Here is an 18,350-nt window from a genome sequence, read left to right on the forward strand (position 1 = left end):
CATCGAACACTGATTCTAATCCTAACTCCAAAACCAAGTCCTATCCTTCATGGCTCTTTCCCACACAACCACACACACACACACACACACACACACACAACCCACTGACCTACAGTTTATCAATGCTTACGTGCACGTGCCACGTCGTGTACGTATTCGGACACACACACACACACACACACACACACACACACACACACACACACACACACACACACACACACACACACACACTATAGCTTCAGTGAGAGCTTCACTCCTTATGAAATTGAGAGTGGCAGGTCTGGTGCTTTCATCACTGTTTCAGATGGCGATATGAACGGTTCCTGCTGACAACAAGTGTCAGAACACAGCACAATGACAAGGTGGAAGGCAGAGAAAGAAAAAAAACAGTGAGGGGGATGCAAAAGATGAAATGAGCAGACTGACAGAAAGAATGTGAGAGGGAGACGCACAAAGTTACAGCGCACTTGTGTGCAAGTGTGTGTTTGTGTCTGCACACTGACTAATTTAGGTTAATAGTGTGAAACTAAATCAGTGCAGGTGTATTGGAGAGATCTTCTGCGGATGTTTGGCAGCGTTTCCCTCTTTTTGTAGCTGTAACTGCTCGTTGAGAAGGACAAAACTGGCAACCATTCATTCAGACACTTTCACATGGGGGACGTGAGTGGTACTAAAAGGATAGATCTGGGGTGAAGTCCATTAGCCCCATTATACAGGCTGGATGTGAAAGTCTGTGAAGTACAAATATTCCCTTCCATCAAACTTGAGAACAAAACTGGAGCAGAGATTTTCTCACCTAAAAATGTACCTGAAGACTTTTCACTAACTTTCACTGTGAGAACTGAGAATGGGAGTGAAGAAAGAAGCATGGTACTGTTCAAATGTTATGGTTGGTTCAAGTATAAGCGACACAATGTATACAGAAAGCAACAGAAAAGGAATCTGCAATCTTTTTAATATATTAAATGAATCATGCAGAAGTATTGGTTGTTTGACTATTGCATAAAACAAACTATTGAAAGAACACCCAGTGGCTCTGAACATGATTTTGGCATTCCACTATTATCTGACGTTTTAATTAAGCAAAGGCAAAGTCAGTGGGCAACACAGACAACAGTAATGGCTGATGCCCAGTTCAAAATCATCAGGATAATGAGTGTAATTATAATTCTGGTTTTTCGCACATGAAAAAAAAAGATAAAATAATCTATAGGTCTTCACACCTCATCTTAATGGCTTGTAAAACTGTAAGTGGTGCACTCAGGCAGCGGCCGCATCCATCCGAACGGGCCAAAGTGAGAATCATTAACTGCTGAGACGAGCTGCGTTCCAAATGACAAGCTGCTCTGCATTGTTCTGCTTTCCAGCTGCACCCTGGGGCGCACTCAGCTCCACAGAAAACAGCCAACTCTGGAGCTGCTGGAAACAGACAAGCTTTTGGAGAGGAGGGAACAGTGTTGCGGGGCGAGGAGGCGGCGTGTGTGTTTATGTGTGCAGAGAGTTGTAACAGGAACGCGAAATGAGAGACAGCAAAGGACAGAAAAGACAGAACAAAACAGAAACAGAAGAGAGCGACAGAGGGCGAGAGAAGGCTGCATCCTTCTCCTAACCTTATTAAGAATGGATGTTTTCTTGGCCTGGCAAGAAGAGAGAGAAGGGGAAGATATGAAGGATATGGAGGAAAGGAGATGAGGCAAAAAGGAAAGGAGATGAGGAGAGGACACAGGATGAAAGGAGTTGAAAAGAATGAAAAGGAAAGGTGAATGTGGGAATCAGACAAGATAATAAAGCAACAGCAAATGAAGAGAAACAAGCGAGTAGAGAGGATTTAATGAGGACAATGCTTTCTGCAGGTGCACACACACACACACACACACACACACACACCAATCACACAGAGCCGACTTTTGCTTCTTCTACTGATGCTGGGGTCAATCATTAGGAAAAATATAATGAAAATAGAAAAGTGATTAACATTTCAACGTTTAGTGCAGATGTTAGAAGGTGTGGTTTGAATTGTTCATCATCCAATGACTGTGGCAATAATCAGACAACCGTCAGGATCAGGACATCAGTTAAAAAAGAAAAAAGGAAAGAATCCTGGAGAAACAGGAAACGTCCAGTAAGAAATCTCATTTAGGACAATGTTTCCTGGCCCTTCCTAAAAACATAGGAGAACATCAGCACTCAGGTGTCAGAGACTGGAAAACCTAATGATTAGAGAACCACTTCTGGCTCTGACCACAGCTAATGAAAACAGGTAGTGGACAGTCTCTTCTTCATGGAGGCTGTATAAACAGCAAATTAGGTTATAGGCCCCCAATCAACCCCCCTACACACTCACACACAAGCACAGAATTAGTTTACTAGGGTACTAGGATACATTGGCCCTCTGGTCTTGATCATAATATCATAATTAGTCTTCCGTGGACCCCCTCTTTATCAGTTTCCCAGTCTATTTGGATCGGGGTTGAGGTCTGAATAAAGTGAACTACTTTTCTCTTTTATTTTCTACCCCATTAAACCATTAATGCAACAACAGCTGATCTCCTGGGGGAGGACAGAGGGGCGGTGAACATCAGGAACCCAGCAGTGTTACTGAGCTGACCTAAATGGACATGCGTAATTGTCACTTCCAGTACGAGAAGCCCGCGTCTGTGTGAGATCAAATGTTGGGCTGGGAAAGTAACACGGGATCAATACCATGTGGTAGTAAGACATTTTCATGAATAATTCAAGTGTTGTGATAAAAGGGTTTGAAGAATCGGATTTACTGGTACTGCTTTTACTGTGGATGTAGCTACTGAGAGGGGAGGTGCGTCGGTGCGCGTCGTACTTACTTTGGAAGAACAGTAAACCATGATGAAAAGACACTGCACTGATTTGTTTTTATGTTTTGGATTGATGTAATATTATAAAAAGCTTTAGAACAGTATGGTCAATATGAAAAAACGGATCGACAAGTAGAAATCTGGAAACGCTGCATGTGTTTGATCTCCCACAGTAAAATGCTTCTTGAAGAGTCTGTTAACCGGGCAGAGCTCGGACCAGCCAGCAGCAAAGTGCAGCATCGTCTCTGTGCGTAAGTGCGCACTGCACCGCTCCGTACTGTTACTGTTACTGTTCATCCCGCGCACCCTCCCTCCCTCCCGACCCGTCACGCTGACCGCTGCCTGGTGCGTCTCTATACTCACATCCAAAATAACGGAGATGCCTCTCCGCGGTTCCGGGGCGAAGAACTGCTCCTGTGCCACGGCCACCTCCTCCTTGCTGGAGGCGTACTCCCGGCTGGAGATGTTCTTGTTGTCGCTCATTTTGGTGACGATCCAGCGGACGAGCCCGTCGATTCCACCGGGCTGTGCGCCGCTGTTTCCGGACTGCGCTGCCGTCGCGGACTCGCTGTCCTGACCGGCTACGGGTTTCGGCTGCTCGCGGCTTTCCTGGGCTCGAAGTTTGGCTTGTTCTTTGTTGAGCAGTTTGTGGACTCCGTCCCTACAGTAGCGCGCTGCCTGCTCACACATCCTTTTGCTGCGGAGCGCTCATGCTGCGCTCTATGGGGGAGAGAGAGAGGCTCACACCCCCCCACCTCCTTTCTTACATCACATCACCCACCTCAAAACACACCCACCCAACACATCCTACACACCCCCACTATTATCTACAGTATCTAATGAAACATGATCACTCCATCCTGACTCTGTGGGTTGCAGGGTTTCCAGTCACTCTATTGCACTTTATTGTGTCTCCCATGCTTTATTAAGTATTAAACTGCAGTTATTTTTAATTTCTCAGTTTTCTCAGTAAATTAATGCCATATGGCATCAGTCCTGTGGGCTTATTGTCCAGAAGCAAGCTGAGGAATGTGAGAAAATGGATTACATCCTCTTTGCTCACTCTCTCGTTTATTGTATAATCTCAACAGAGACGATGTTACACTTCCCTTCGGTCTTTTAAACACTCGCAGCAGGAGATGTGAGCCCCCGGTCTTGTGTGGCTTGCTGTGTCCCAATGGGAGGATCAGAGGATTTTTTCTTTTGGAGTCTCCTAAATTGTCACCTGGCTCCTCATTAGAGGTTTACATGTTGGTGTGTGTGTGCGTGTGTGTGTGTTCGCGTGGGTGATGTGGCAGATCTAACCTTTGGTAATGAGCGTCTCTCCCAGCTCTGCCCTTTCAGCTGAGGAGTCAGTCTTTCCTGGGAGGTGCTGGGTGTCTAACAGCACATAGGGTGGTTCGAACATATTAAGTCCTGGTGGATGGTTGATACTTTAACACTCATGTTTTCTGAATGAGCAAAAGAAAAGTCAGGTAAATTATCTATCTTCTCTCATCGCTGGAGAACAAGAACATTGTGGAATTACTTGACATGATTGCCCCCATGTGGAAATGAGTCTGCAATAACAGCACTGGGTGTTTCTTTTTTTCCTGCAGGATTTATTGAGTTAATTATTAATTCATGGACACACTTGTGACAACTAATTATTTAAACCACATAAATACACACAGGGCACTTTTGGCTGGTATTCTTGGCATTAACATTGTTTGACTAAATATTTTGACAAAACAAAAAAAAAATTACACAAAATTAAAATTTGATACAAAATTCCACAGGAAATAGTACAAATGCCTATTTGCACTTATTCAGTCATCTACATGTGTTGTTGTGGTCACATGTCTCGCTGAGGTGACTCAGGGCGGTAGCCCTTCAAGTAATAGACCCACGAGCAAGGCTTGCAGAGGCCTTCAGAGCGCTGGGTGGAGATGGTCAGCTTGCCAAACCATGGCCCCGGAGGGCCACTTGCAGGGGCCTCAAATGACACCATAATGTTTTGTGTCTTTTTGGAGAGCATGGTGTCCACCCCCTTGACAGTAAAACAGGGATTGTCCAGCTAGGAGAAGGGTAAAGCTTTGGTTAGATCAAATACAGTTATAACAGGAAGTGAAGTAAATTGATAGAACTGTAACATTTTGTAACAATCGTATGCATGTATTGAAATTCTGAAGTCACTTTCATTGTCAGTTACACTGTTTCTTCTCCAGATATTTGACATTTGATTGTTGTTCTTCATCTGAGCCTCTTTGAAAATGTTATGAACAAAGTTCTACCTGTTGTTTACCTGAAAAGAGAAAGCAGTAGTCTGCAGGAACACGTTCTTAAAGGGGATGGTGATGTTGCGACCAGCCCTGACACTAAATGGGCCCTGGGCTTTGGGAGGGAGGCAGATCCCATGTAAGGGAAAGATATATTCACCACCAGTTCCTGAAGACAGGCTGAGCTGGCTTCTCTCTTCCCCCAGTTGATGAGGCTCAAAACAAACCTCAACGCTGGCCTCTGACCCTGCTTGGAAGCCTGGTGGAGCACTAACACTTTTCTCTACAGTGAAGTCTGGGCAATTAGTCTAGAGGAAAGAGATAACAAGAAGAGGATCAAAAAGTTACCCAGTACCTGTGTCACTGAATTTTGAGAACACACAAACTAAAATACTATTCAAAATATAAAAAAATAATACAAGAGAAAGTGAGACCAGACCCAAACATACAGCATAACAAGAGCATCAGATGCTCCTAGAATTCATTTAAAAAGCTCTAACTCACCAGACATTCTCCTACCTTGCATGTGTATTCTGTTTTGGAGCGGGAATAGTTGGTGAACTTAACATGAACACAGTGACTGCCCCCAAGTGAAGCACTAAACTGGACGGTTTTCTCTGGTGGTGGGGGAAGAGCTTTGAGAAGCAGATCATAGTGGAAGTAGCCCAGTTCATTGCTGAACAGAGTCAGCCGCGATGTAGACTCGCCGGAACGCAGAGGTTGGTACTCGAAGGTCAGAGAACTCTAAAGAAAGGATATATGCACACACAGACCTTCAGCTAAAGTTTGTTTAAGAACACACAGCTGTATTTCTTGATATAGTATAGGTGAATCTGTACTCTGTTTCCACCTTAGACTGTCCTGGCACGGTGTGCTGAAGTGGGGCACTGATGTCAGCACATTTACACTCTGTAGTGAGGCAGGTGGCCATGGTCAGGGGATTCTCCACCTGTACAGTGGCTGAGACTGTCCGACGGACAGTGGTCACCAGCTCAATGGTAGACAAGACCCCTGGTGATGTGGCCTTGAACGTAGCGAGGTAGAACAAGTACTCGCCTGTCACCTCATTATGAAACGTCACCTGAGGAGAAACAATAAAGGGTTGATGTGACGGCAGGTTTCAAAAACGCATTCAGATTTGAAGTTAAAAATGTGTGTGATCAAACCCTGGTGTTGCACTGCCCCTCTCTGTATGTAAAGAAAGACATCTTGTAGTCTCTCCTGTCCAGAGCAGGGACATCAATGTACTCAAGACCCTTGAGAGACACTGTAGCATCTGGTTTGTCAGGCTTCAGGATCTCCATCAGCACATGGAACCTGAGCACAGAAACATCACTTTACATCTGAATTATGGACCATGAATGGATCCACTTTAACAAATATGTTTCTTTATTGATGGTTAAAAAAAAAGTGTTTTTTTGATTATCCTATTTACTGTTGCACTGTTGTTATCTAAGAAGTATGTATGTATTTTACCGCTGTTGCTTAGAGAGCCAGTTGCGCACAGGGAGCAGCTCTGTGTGTTGAGTCTTTGCAGGCAGTTCATGCACAATGATGTTCTCTGCCTTTGGAGGATCAGCAGTTCCCTGCAGGGAGTACAGCATAGCTGTGCCATCAGGGAAGGAGAAAAAAGCTGATCCCTGGGGAAATAAAGTGATGAATAACAAGTTAATGCTTGAGAATTAATTACACCATTTTGTTTTGTATACAAGTGGCACTGCAGAACAGCCCGCAGATCATTGTGTCTGATCATATCGTAGTGCTCCTGTACCAGGTGTTTCTTTCCATCGGTGGTCATGGTCAGCGGTCGGTAGGTGATCTCATATGTCTTGTTTTGGAGGGGTTCGAGGGTGAGGAAGGGCACGGCACTCCACTGCTCACCCTCAATGACTGGTCTGATGCTGCAACGCTGGTTTGTGGGGTTGAACACTGACAGAGTCTGAGTGTGAGAGCCACGCACTGGACACACAAAATTCACCACCTGGAGACATTGAGAAGACAGCGGCAGGGAATAATTATGAAGTCATCTACATTACAGGTGATGACTATCACTGAAAACTTAAAAGTTAAAAAAAACTAGAGAAATAATCAATGTTAACTTCCTTTAAATACATGAGAACATCAGTCATTTGCTAAAGGCCTTTTGCACAAGCCTTTGCAGTTAATCAGCTAATTGAAACCGATTTTTCAGTGATCTTTAAATCTGTCAACGCTCTTTATTTGAAAAAGTGCCCAATCAATCTCCCACATTATCAGACTCAGGAGTTTTTACATCGTTAAAGTAACAGACTACACTGCTGACGAGGTAGCTTTTGGATTTCATGTCTACTTGAGAGGCCTTAGGATCCGTACCAAAAATACTAAGCTTTAAGTTTGTTACATTGCTATTTAATCTGTGGTACATAAATAAAATCTAATAATAGGTTAACCAATATAAAACTGTTCAGCCCTACTTCATGACAGCAGTGTACATATTAAAGCATTGTTGTGAAAATATTAACAATAATGTGACACTTCACTGATAGCTTTGGAAATTGCTATGTCATCCCCAAATATCTGTCATCTATTCTTTTGTACCAACAGATGAAGACAAGAATACATTGTAAGTGTTAATGCTGTATCACTTATAACACAAATCAAGATGCATGCATTAGCCTTTCTTTACTTTTTAATGGCAATCACAGTTAGATTAAAAGTGACCTTGATTTGACTTATAGCTCTAGTGTTCCCCTGCAAATCAATTTAATTTAGGTAAAAAAAAAAAGAGCACACACTGCAGATCAAGTGTGGTGCATCATCATTCACCAAAACCCCAAATGAAAAAATCTCCAATCATCACATATGTACTGTAGATTTTCTGCAACTACACAACATTATATTAAACAAAAATGAAGTGTATCAATCCCACCTCTTTGCTAGTGGAGGCTACAATGCAAGAGCCCGTCACAGTGAGTGTGACGATTGAAGAGGAGCCCTCGACGGAGCAAGATAGGTTCTCGTATCTTATGTCGTTATTCAGTTCTTCAGGGGAAAAAGTCACTTCAAACGGAACCTCCATGCCCGGACAGATGTAACCTTTAGACGGCGAGATGGTCAACTCTGGAGGAAAATTTTTTGTTCTCCACTGGAATCTGGTTACAAAATATAGAGCAGGACATAGGTAATATGTTCAATATGTGAACATTTCTGATTAAATTTTACTTGTGTGTAGTTGCATTTATATGTCTATGTCTGCTCCAATGTGGATGTGTTTCTACAGGCATCTCTGTGAGGTTTTTATCTGTCACCCAGATAAGTAGAAAAACATCACTGTGGATAATTTACAGGATCTAATCTTACCTGGCACCAAGGTCTCCTGTGTTCATCATGATAATCCTTTTCCTAGCCTGGCAGCACTGAACTACAGCTCCAAAAGCCAAGTGGTCCTGGTCCAACTGCACCTCCACACCCTGACAGTTTCAATTGAGGCTAGTTGTTAACATACATTCATTTAACACCATGTATTTCAGTTTGTTGTATTAGACCATATAAAACGTTTCACCACCTTAAACCTTCTTCAGAATCAAATGTTGTGCCAATCAAGACAACCAATTACACTACATGCATCACTTGCAACAGCAGGAAATTCACTTCACAGACTACCTGGCAGCAGCCTTGGATGGTCAGCAGGGGGTGTAACAGGCCTGCAAACTGTGCCTGCAACTCAGCCGTGAAAGGAGGTGTGTGCTGACGAGGTGAGAACTGGAACTCAACATTACAAGAACCGCCGCTGGCTTTCAGGTTCAGCTCACCTGCTGGACTGAATGTCAGATCCTGAAGGAACAGAGCAGAAGACAGTAGAGATAATATGAATGCTTCCTGTGTGTGAACCAATGTTGACCACTATTTTATGCATGTGTTGCATACCTTTGTGTCCAGTGGTGAGTTTGTGTTGAGCACAAGGGTAAAGGAAAGGTCCAAAGGGCTGCGATTGACCACAACCACCTGTTTTTTCACCTTCTGACCCAACATTAGAGATCCCAGTTTCACCTTCCTCTGCTTGGGATCCTCCAATTCCAGCTGGAACCAAACAATGCACACCAGGACAATGAGATTTAGCGCATCAGGCTTTAACAGATTATATACAGTAGTAGATGTGGATTGCATTATGTAAAAAAAAAGATGTTTAAAAGGGGGTTCTGTTAACATTGGTAATCTAAACTGTGGTAACTTTGACATCAGTGTCTGATACAAAAGATTCCTCACCTTCATCTCAATGCCTTGCCCCAATATTTCCACGTGTTTTGTGACACAGCTGTTTAAGATGAAGCTGAGCTTTTCATCGTATCTTCTTGCCTCACGAGGATAGAAGGTCAGTGGTACCTCCATTACAGCACCGAGAGTTAAAACATCTGGATGGAAGTCCATCTCCAGGTAAGAGGTGTTACTGAACTGGCACTGGATACTGAGGATACGCAGGGTGTTTTCAGATTAGGATAGATATTTTATCTCTTCAAGCTCTCACATTCAGAGCTGAATAAAAACAGGTTCTTATGTAAACACCTTTCCATAAACCCATGGTGAAAAAAGACAGATACATGATTACCTGATGTCCCGTTTGCCCTTGTTGCTGATCACTAGAGTCTTGGAGGCCGGCAACATGCCAGGACAGAACAGGAAACACTTGCCAAAGTTAAACTTGGTGAAGGAGAATTCAAGGCTAGGTGGTATGGCCCCGCCTTTAATGGCAAAGTTAAATGTTGGCCCGTGCGTTACCTGATGAAATGAAACAAGAAAAAGACAAGTAAAAGACAGATAGAAGGTAGACCCAGGATGAACCATTAAGAAAGAATACAGAGCCAATTTGTTCACTGGCATGCAATGCCAGAATACACTCCACTTGTGGCACTGCAATTGTATTTAGTGATTTCAAAGGCAATTACAACCATTCAACATCTATTAATACTGGGGGGGTTAAGAAAACAGAAACAAAAAGCCACTGAGGGATCCTAACTATAATTTCAGATATCCCTTTTTTCAGTTAGATCTTTGAAAGATGTATTTTTTCACTTAATGTAATTTATGTTAGTTTTGATTTACAGTCATGTATAGTGATATTTGCTTTCCTTCCCCTAAACTGCCAGAGCTGTTTCTAGGTGATCAGCATCTCACCTTAATACTCAGCTTAATATCCTGGAGGTTACAAATGCTCTTTGGATAAAAGAAGAGCGACAACTTCAGCTGCTTTCCAACTTCAATAACTGGATTCTTTGGCTTTGCCTCTAAGTGCTGGAGCAGCTCACTGGGACCTGTTACTTCAAAGTTCACATTCAGGTTGAATCTTGCCAGGTTGGACACCAGGAAATTAAAGGTGGATTGCTCTGAAATGCCCACCTACAAATAACAGAAGGATGATTGTCACCATTAAACTTCTCACAGGAGGGCATGTAATTGTGCATGTGAATATTATCTGTGTCAAGAAAGTGTGTGTGCTGACATTTCCAAAGTCCAGAGTGTCTTCGTGGTGGGGTTGGATCTCTCTGAACCCTCCATCAGGATTCTCAACTCGAACCAATGCACTCATGGTGAAACAGTCAGCCTTAACAGTGAGTGTGAGGGGCTCTGACTTCCTCTTCACCCTCAGAACCAATCTGAAGCTCACATAGCCCTCCCGGCAAGGTGTGAAGGATACTGATAACAGCAGCCTGCACCAAGAGTTGACAACAACTGATGAACTGCTCTCTGTGGAAATCTATAATGTGCTGTTAGAGGGAGATAATGGTGACACCTCACCCAAAAAATATTATAAAACCAGAAAACTCTTAAATTTTTGCATTACTTTATAATGTATTTATATTTTGTTTTTCAGTTTTACAAGTAGTGTTTTAAACATTGGAACCTTTACTCAATTGCAGTCCCAACATTTCTGGAAATGAGATTTAATTGTTATAGAGTCATTAACCTGTCTTTAGGTGCCACATTGCCAGTCATAGGCTGCACAATGAGGCTGGACTGCTGGTCTTCACAGAGAAGAGATGACTGCACGACTGAGAAGTGGAAGACCTCCGACTCTCCATTCACCACATTGACTGTCTGCTCAACTTTACGACCTGTACACACACATACACAAACACACAAACTTGGTACTGTTTTATAAATACTAACATCTACTATGGTAAAATAGAGCATCCAACATACTGTAGCTTTATACTGTGCATACCCTTAACCCATATGCTAATTTTAACATAGTTAAACCTAATTCTGAAGTTAAAACTCAAGTTTTTTTACAATGATACTGGTAAACACAAGATTCCTGCAAACTCAGATATAAAACTAAATATTTACTGTATGTGCAGAAAATAGAAACCTCAGCGGGTGCAGACCCTGTGTGATGCAAACTTGAGAGAGGTGTGTGATTTGCCATGTGTACCATACATACCAACAAGCAGCTCTCCCAAGTCAAGGTGAGGTCTGCTGAAATAGACTAGTGGCTCTCTAGTGTGGCCCACACACAGGAAGGGAACAGACAATGACAGAGTCTCAATCACAAAGCTCCAGAATGACTCCACTGTATCCAGCTGGTCAGCTACATATTGAAAACACATCTGTATATACACAGACAGAGCAGAGGTTTATACTGTAAGTGTTTTACAACTCAAGACAAAGAAAGGGCATGCAGCATACGAGGATGATGATGAAAACACATCACTTACAGAAAACACAAAGGGAGAGGGAAGAGGATAGAGAAGGACCAGCTAGAATATATTAGATCAGACAAGTTGAGCTGGAAATTGATAGAATAAGATTAAATTAAAATGGGATTGGATCAAATGAAGGAAGGATGCAGTTAAAATGAGATTAGTTGTGATAAAGTTGGACACGGAACACTGAAGAAGTAATGAGATGGAGACAAAAAACTTTAAATCAGGAGAGAGATTGAAATTGATTAATGCACAATGAAATGAAGAAGAATAGGACAAGGTGACTAAGATGACACGCTGTAGGTGAAGAGAAGAGAAATGTTACGAGATTCAATCACTCTGTGTGTGTTTCCGTCCTTACCTCCACTTTCTTTCCAGGTTGAATGGTTCCACACTGGGTGAGACAGTGGAATGGGCTGCCACCTTTATCTTCACATTTCCACTTGAATGAATAGGGTTTATTGGTTGGGTTCACCACACTAAAGCATCTGTTTAGAGAACAAAATCACACTCTGTATTAAAACTGAGGGCTTACTTTGATGGGAATAAGAAACTCTCATCTCTCTCTTTCTCTGTCACCTTGTTATTGGTGCAGAGATGCCAACAACGTTAAACTCTATGACCCGGGTGTTAGGGTCAAGAGAGCCCCTGAATTCAGGATTGCGGCGGTTCCCACTGATGTAGTCTGATTCCTCAAGATCAAAGTGGCAGTGGGGCAGTAGGCTGCGGCCACACACTAAGATACAGGGAGCCTGATCCCCATCCTGCAAATTGGGGATCCTGCAAGAAATGCACACATAAAAGGTTTATAATTATTACGATTCTTGTCAAGACAGCTATTAACTTCCTTATATTCATCCTGTCCTTCAAATGTCAAATAATCCCTAATATTAAAAGTGATATAAGTATTCAAAATGACAAACATATGTAATTTACTACTACACTTTATTCATTGCTTTAAACATTGTTTTTTAAGAGGGTCATAGAGTCCAATACTTTACTAATGTTAGATCAATTAAATAGCAGATCATTAAATGCAGATGCACACCTCTTCTAATGGGCAGATTAATAATCCATTGATTCTACACCACAGTAGAAAATGTAGTAGCATTTACCTGCAGACCAGCGTGCCCTGAAAGTGGGCCACCTCCAAAGGTGAAAAGCGAATGGTGAAGTTCTGCATTGAACCTGGCTGTATGGCCCCTGCACTGGGCTCAACACTGAAGGGCGTTAGCTCAGGGTTCCCTATCAGAAGAGACATTACACTGGCCAGAGCACTGGCAGGACGGGTTCTAGTCAATGCTGCTGCTGACCGGCTGCCAGGTCGAGACGATGTTCCATCTAATACAGACAACACATGCCCACATTTGAACAAGCTTTTTATATATCATGTTATGATTAACTTTAGATCAATTTTTAACAAGTAAACAAGCACTCATTGCTCTTTGTTACCTCTTTGGTCATTGCTGACAATATTGCTGCTTGGATACATAAGAAATTGCCAGGAGAATTCCAGTTTGACACCACCCTGATTCACTATCTGTAGTCTACACACACACACACACACACACACACACACACACACGCATACACACACATATCAACTTTAATATCTGAGCCTTGAGGATACCCCAAAAAATAAGTTTAAAATCTTTGTATGGAGAGTCATTGACTATTTGTTGTTACATTTAGACTAATGTAACTGCTATATACTGTGCACAGAGGCTGACGTACTGATGGAGTCTGGTCTGGTACAGCATTGTGTCTTTGAAGTGGATGGTGTCTGTGTTGCAGGTGAACTTCACATAGTCACAAACTGCGCTGACACGCAATTCCAGCTCCCACTGCGACCCCTCAATCACAGAGCAGCATGGTTCAGGATCTGTCTTTATCACCTGAATACAAGCATATGTGTATGTTTATGGTTGGTTAACTGTTATTGCAAACTCTCTCTTCAAAATCTCTTCTCAACATGTGTACCTTATTCTTCCCAGGTTGCTGTGTTTGTGTTCCCAAAGTCTGCTGTGAGTCACTGAGCCACTGCACTGTCCTCTGTCGGTCGTCCCAGTCTGCCACTTCCTCTAGTGGCTGCTGGAACTCCACCTGACAAACTTTACATCTCATTGGCTGGCTCCTAAGAGTAACAGGCTGACTGGAGCTAAACGTGACAGTCACTTCCTTAGAACAACCAGCATGAAGGTGTCCAACCTGTAGCAAAAGGCAGATTCTTCTTAATCACATTCAGGAAAGTTACTCTAATGTTACTGTTGCATAATAGATACCATGTGCCTTGTTTTGTCTCCTCAGCATGTCTACCTGACTGCAGACTATGTTAGAAAAGACAGGTGTCAGCATTTCACATGTCTGTGTTCATCTCTTCATATTAGATTCTTGATTCTTTTGGCCTTCATTTATTTTTTACATTAAAAATGAAGTATTACTTAATTTCTTGATAATGTTAATGTTACTTCCCTCAGTGCTTTACCTGTGGTGAAAAGCTGATATTGGGTCCAGCAGGAGGCCATTCAAACCTCACCACCTGGCTGCTGCTGTGATTGGTCATGGTGAAACTCTCCTGGTACGAACAATTTACATGGCAGTCACCAAAATTCAGAACTTCATAATTACCTGGGAGACATAAATAGGTTTGTAGGTGAAAAGAAGGTGTAAAAATCCTAGCATCGTATTACATAATTGCTACATCTTACAGTACAGCATTTCTTTGTGCACAATCAGACAGTAAGCAGTGTTCATGTTAAATATGGCTGAGATACCCTTCAAACTTACATTCCCACCAGGTGATTTGTCTCTGTCTCCTTTCTTATCTTACCTCTCTCATCATCTTCCTGAGTCATTTCCTGCAATGTCCCGCTAATGTCAAGAGAGACGATTTCCTGGTAAGCCTCTCCAGCCACTTGTATTATAGTACTGTTGTACTGGTTATCCTGCACCTGCAGTGACATTGTAGCCTTAACACTGCGGGGCTTGTCAGAACAAAAGCTGACCTCAAACTCCACCTGTTCATTACTATTCAGCCTTAGGATGGCTCTGTGCACCAACTGACGGTCTATGGAAGAAGGAAAAGAGGATGAATGTCTGTAGCAGATTGAATATGGAGCTCATAAATATTCTGGCTTTTAGAGCAACATAACAATATCACTGACAATTTGAAATATTTCTTTTAGATAAAACAGGATAATATTTCTAGAGTAATTTGTAAATGTGATTTTCTCCTTAAATGCTCGCATCCATCCATCATCCATCCATCCATCATCCTAACCACTTTTCCTCTTAAGGGTCATGAGAGTGCTGGAGCCAATCCGACAACAGAAAACCATTCACAGTCACATCCACCCCCGCACTCTAGGGAATTCATAGTTACCAATTGCCGAAAATAAATGAGAAACTTCTATGTTTGTGTGTAGGTTTTGGAAATAATTACAGCCTTCCCAGTAAATGCCACTGAGGTTGAATCCAATCCAAGCAACAGTCTGTCACAGTGTAGGGGTAAGGACATACAGTATACACTTTACACTTTACCTGAGTCAGAGGTGCCCTCCAGCTGTTTGGAGTGGATGGTGCTAGAAGTGTTGCCAGGAGCAGCTTTGAGGGTGAACACACCATGTTTATCCAGCATGTCAATCTGCACCTATGCAGCAAAACCACAAAGGACCTTTAACACATTTACCCCCAGGTAGTGTATTATGTTCATGTGACGTGTTCTAATAAAATAGTAACTATTGTTGCAAAAAGAAATGGTACTGGGGTTGGCCGAGATCAATAATACAATAAAAGGACAGAGTAATGTGTCTTACATTAGCTGGAATAGTTCCATCATTTAACAGCACCAGGGGCAGGGTATGCCTTCGTCCTATCAACGCCCGTCTGAACTGTAACATTGGACTTCCTCTGTTGTTCTTCAGAGCCGGACGCACCACACATACACTGGGTAAATTTCCCTCTCCCATTAGGTCAAACTCCAGAACCTTGGTCTTAAATGTGGGTGTCATTCTATATACAACAGAGGAAGGAAAAGGTGGGCACTGGCCAGCTGAAATGGCAGTTTTCTTTTACTCACGGTAGCTGCAGAAATAAAAGAGCAGCAAAGACAAAATGGCATGCACAGTTGTGCAGTCATCTACCTGGTGGTTCCTTCCAATGTGGCCTCAAATACTGCACTGTATAGCTGCATCGTCTGTGGTGTGAAGGTGACCACAGCGTATGAATATGACTGGCTGGGAATGCTCAGTGTTGAAGCAGACAAATCAAAAACCTCTATGTTGCGGGATGTCTGAAAGGAAATACAGGACATTCTTAACGTCTCCTACACACACAAACACCCCCCACCATATAGTTATAAATGTCTTACCTTAGTACCAACATATTTAATGGCCAGGCTGAGCTCACAGGGCACCTTGCTGTTGTTGGTGAGTTTGAAGCGAGCCTGAGCGGCTCGCCCAACCAGGACTTTGTTGAAAATAAACCTTTTCTCATCCAAGAGGTAAATGCCTTCAGCACTGCAAAATTGCTCAGAGGAGAGCTGGCCGCTGTTGTGGCACAGATGGTGCTCTTCAAAGATGGAGGCCATGTCTAGGGCTATGCCTGGGGAAAATAAAACACAACAGCAGAGTTAGATTAGTTAAAGAAATAGCACTTTATGTTAGCCAGGAGTGTGGGAGGACATTAGTCCAGTTTTGTCTTTATCCTTGATGTAAACACAGTCAGTGCTTTCAGAAGAATCTAAATAATATAACATGTAACATGTTTGAAACACACAACAACTCTGGTCATGTTTGTCAAAAAGGTCATATAGTTCCCACCTGGCTTGCAGATTTCAGCCAGTAGTCTGTACGGTATGCCCCCAGGCTTGTCTGATGGGTCACGATCACTGATGTCAATGAGCAAACTCTGGTTCCAGTTACCCAGTTGTTCAGCTGCACAGTCCACAGTCACCACCTGGTGAGACCCTGGTTGCAGGCTCCCTGTGCAGGGATACACTGAGAAGACTCCCGTTGTGAGGCGGGTCTAGAAGAGACGCAGGGAGGTTCAGAGGAAGGTGCAGACGAGGTTGTTGTAGAGGGACATGTGGAAGATGGATACAAGGACAATGTTTATCATGGTTTCAGTATGGCCGTTGTGTTTCTAACAATGAAGTAAAATAAAAGACATAAAAACATCCACAGACTAAACTGTCAACTGACTATTAAAATTTTCTTTATTAAAATGGTTTCAGTGAAAATAGCAGAGTTTAACTTTAACTGTTTAACCTTATTGAATTACTGTTACCATGAACATGAAGCTTATATAAATATACTGTATATAATATATAACATCATTATGGTTGTTTTCTCACTGAATCAGGGTATAGTAACTAAACAGTTTCTCACCTGTGTAACATTAACGTCTTTGGGGAAGGACTCACGTCTCACTTTGCTCGAGGTACCAGTGGGCCTTGCTGAATGGCTCTCTCTGGGTATTTTCTTACCTGGATACCTAAGACCAGGACACAGGATTGTATAAACCACAATCTAGAACAGCTTTGTGCAAACGGATTTAAAATTATTTGTATATATGTGTATATTTTCAGGCAGTATTTGATACCTCTGAATCTAATATAAATTGCCACATGAGTTGTATTTGTTTTAGCAACAGATGGTAAATCATGCTTCAGTGAAACTTTCAGTGAACAGACATCAGCATATAGAGTACCTCATCAACAAGCCAAGAACAACTGAGCTTTTCTGTCAGTTTGAAGGCACATTTTGAAAAACAGCTTAGTTTTTGGAGGAGTGTTACGCCTTGTGTGTGTGTGTGTGTGTGTGTTTATCCTGTATGTTACACTGTTTGTTTTACTGTGTGTGTTTGTTCTCCTACCCTGGCTTCCCCTGTAGAGTGTGGTCTGTGATCATGCAGATGGTGAAATGGGTCTCAAACACTCCATTGTTCTCAATAGTGAAACTCTGGCTTTTCTTGCAGCCGTAGACCAGAGGGCCGAAATTGATGTCACATGTAGGTGTGATCTTGTACCTGAAGAATAGTATAACAGAAACTGATAATAAATCCCGTACAGGCTGAATCTGAAAACTGAACAAAACAATGAAGCTTGTAGATTTTTGATGAGACTATAGGTGAAAAATGTTGATAACTTTTAAGCAAAACATACTAACTGTGATGTTAAATTGTACAAAGATCATTCAGCAGAATCCAAAAAGAACGTTTAGTGAGGGATGCAAAATGATCGAAATCAGAATTTACTACAATATTGTTTCTTAACTGCTGATACATATAAAAAAAAGATTAGACCTTGAGAAGATGGACTGTACTGACACCTTGATGGCTATGATGGCTATGGTTTCTCCTCCATTCCCCAGACTGGGTTCAATCACCTGCAGAAGACAAGTTTAATGAGTCAGTTTGTGTAATCTTTATTTCACTTACAGCAGGACCGACTGGGCTAATTTTCAAGTTTCAGTTCAATAAAAAAAAATCATGACAGGGAGGAACTTGACAAAGTAAATGATGTACTTGTCTCAATGAAACTTGAGCATCTTGCTTCTTTCATTTACATATAATCCTCT

The 18,350-nt window shown here is 42.3% G+C and overlaps 2 protein-coding genes across 2 annotated transcripts in view; both read right to left on the reverse strand.

The window, feature by feature from the left end:
* Window positions 1-3,524, reverse strand: part of necab2 (N-terminal EF-hand calcium binding protein 2) — a 97,083-nt gene extending 93,559 nt beyond the window's left edge. Inside the window, exon 1 of the mRNA XM_026364701.1 lies at window positions 3,198-3,524. Within this exon, the coding sequence (XP_026220486.1) occupies window positions 3,198-3,524 (327 nt within the window). The remainder of the gene's footprint in view (window positions 1-3,197) is intronic.
* Window positions 3,525-4,434: 910 nt separating this feature from the next.
* Window positions 4,435-18,350, reverse strand: part of hydin (HYDIN axonemal central pair apparatus protein) — a 62,296-nt gene continuing 48,380 nt past the window's right edge. The window contains exons 60-92 of the mRNA XM_026366147.1: window positions 18,076-18,158; window positions 17,647-17,799; window positions 17,160-17,265; window positions 16,593-16,797; window positions 16,142-16,374; window positions 15,915-16,063; window positions 15,588-15,783; window positions 15,313-15,421; window positions 14,603-14,839; window positions 14,258-14,400; window positions 13,753-13,980; window positions 13,507-13,667; window positions 13,225-13,319; window positions 12,888-13,113; window positions 12,352-12,552; window positions 12,134-12,260; window positions 11,511-11,676; window positions 11,034-11,181; window positions 10,569-10,776; window positions 10,244-10,465; window positions 9,678-9,847; window positions 9,338-9,536; window positions 8,999-9,151; window positions 8,735-8,905; window positions 8,432-8,541; window positions 8,001-8,223; window positions 6,864-7,073; window positions 6,569-6,732; window positions 6,259-6,409; window positions 5,943-6,173; window positions 5,612-5,836; window positions 5,119-5,400; window positions 4,435-4,890 (exon numbers count right to left, since the gene is read on the reverse strand). Coding sequence (XP_026221932.1) covers window positions 4,669-4,890; window positions 5,119-5,400; window positions 5,612-5,836; window positions 5,943-6,173; window positions 6,259-6,409; window positions 6,569-6,732; window positions 6,864-7,073; window positions 8,001-8,223; window positions 8,432-8,541; window positions 8,735-8,905; window positions 8,999-9,151; window positions 9,338-9,536; window positions 9,678-9,847; window positions 10,244-10,465; window positions 10,569-10,776; window positions 11,034-11,181; window positions 11,511-11,676; window positions 12,134-12,260; window positions 12,352-12,552; window positions 12,888-13,113; window positions 13,225-13,319; window positions 13,507-13,667; window positions 13,753-13,980; window positions 14,258-14,400; window positions 14,603-14,839; window positions 15,313-15,421; window positions 15,588-15,783; window positions 15,915-16,063; window positions 16,142-16,374; window positions 16,593-16,797; window positions 17,160-17,265; window positions 17,647-17,799; window positions 18,076-18,158 — 5,907 coding nt within the window. The 3' untranslated portion in view covers window positions 4,435-4,668. The remainder of the gene's footprint in view (window positions 4,891-5,118; window positions 5,401-5,611; window positions 5,837-5,942; window positions 6,174-6,258; window positions 6,410-6,568; window positions 6,733-6,863; window positions 7,074-8,000; window positions 8,224-8,431; window positions 8,542-8,734; window positions 8,906-8,998; window positions 9,152-9,337; window positions 9,537-9,677; window positions 9,848-10,243; window positions 10,466-10,568; window positions 10,777-11,033; window positions 11,182-11,510; window positions 11,677-12,133; window positions 12,261-12,351; window positions 12,553-12,887; window positions 13,114-13,224; window positions 13,320-13,506; window positions 13,668-13,752; window positions 13,981-14,257; window positions 14,401-14,602; window positions 14,840-15,312; window positions 15,422-15,587; window positions 15,784-15,914; window positions 16,064-16,141; window positions 16,375-16,592; window positions 16,798-17,159; window positions 17,266-17,646; window positions 17,800-18,075; window positions 18,159-18,350) is intronic.

This window comes from Anabas testudineus, chromosome 6 (assembly GCF_900324465.2).
Source record: "Anabas testudineus chromosome 6, fAnaTes1.2, whole genome shotgun sequence".
NCBI lineage: Eukaryota > Metazoa > Chordata > Actinopteri > Anabantiformes > Anabantidae > Anabas > Anabas testudineus.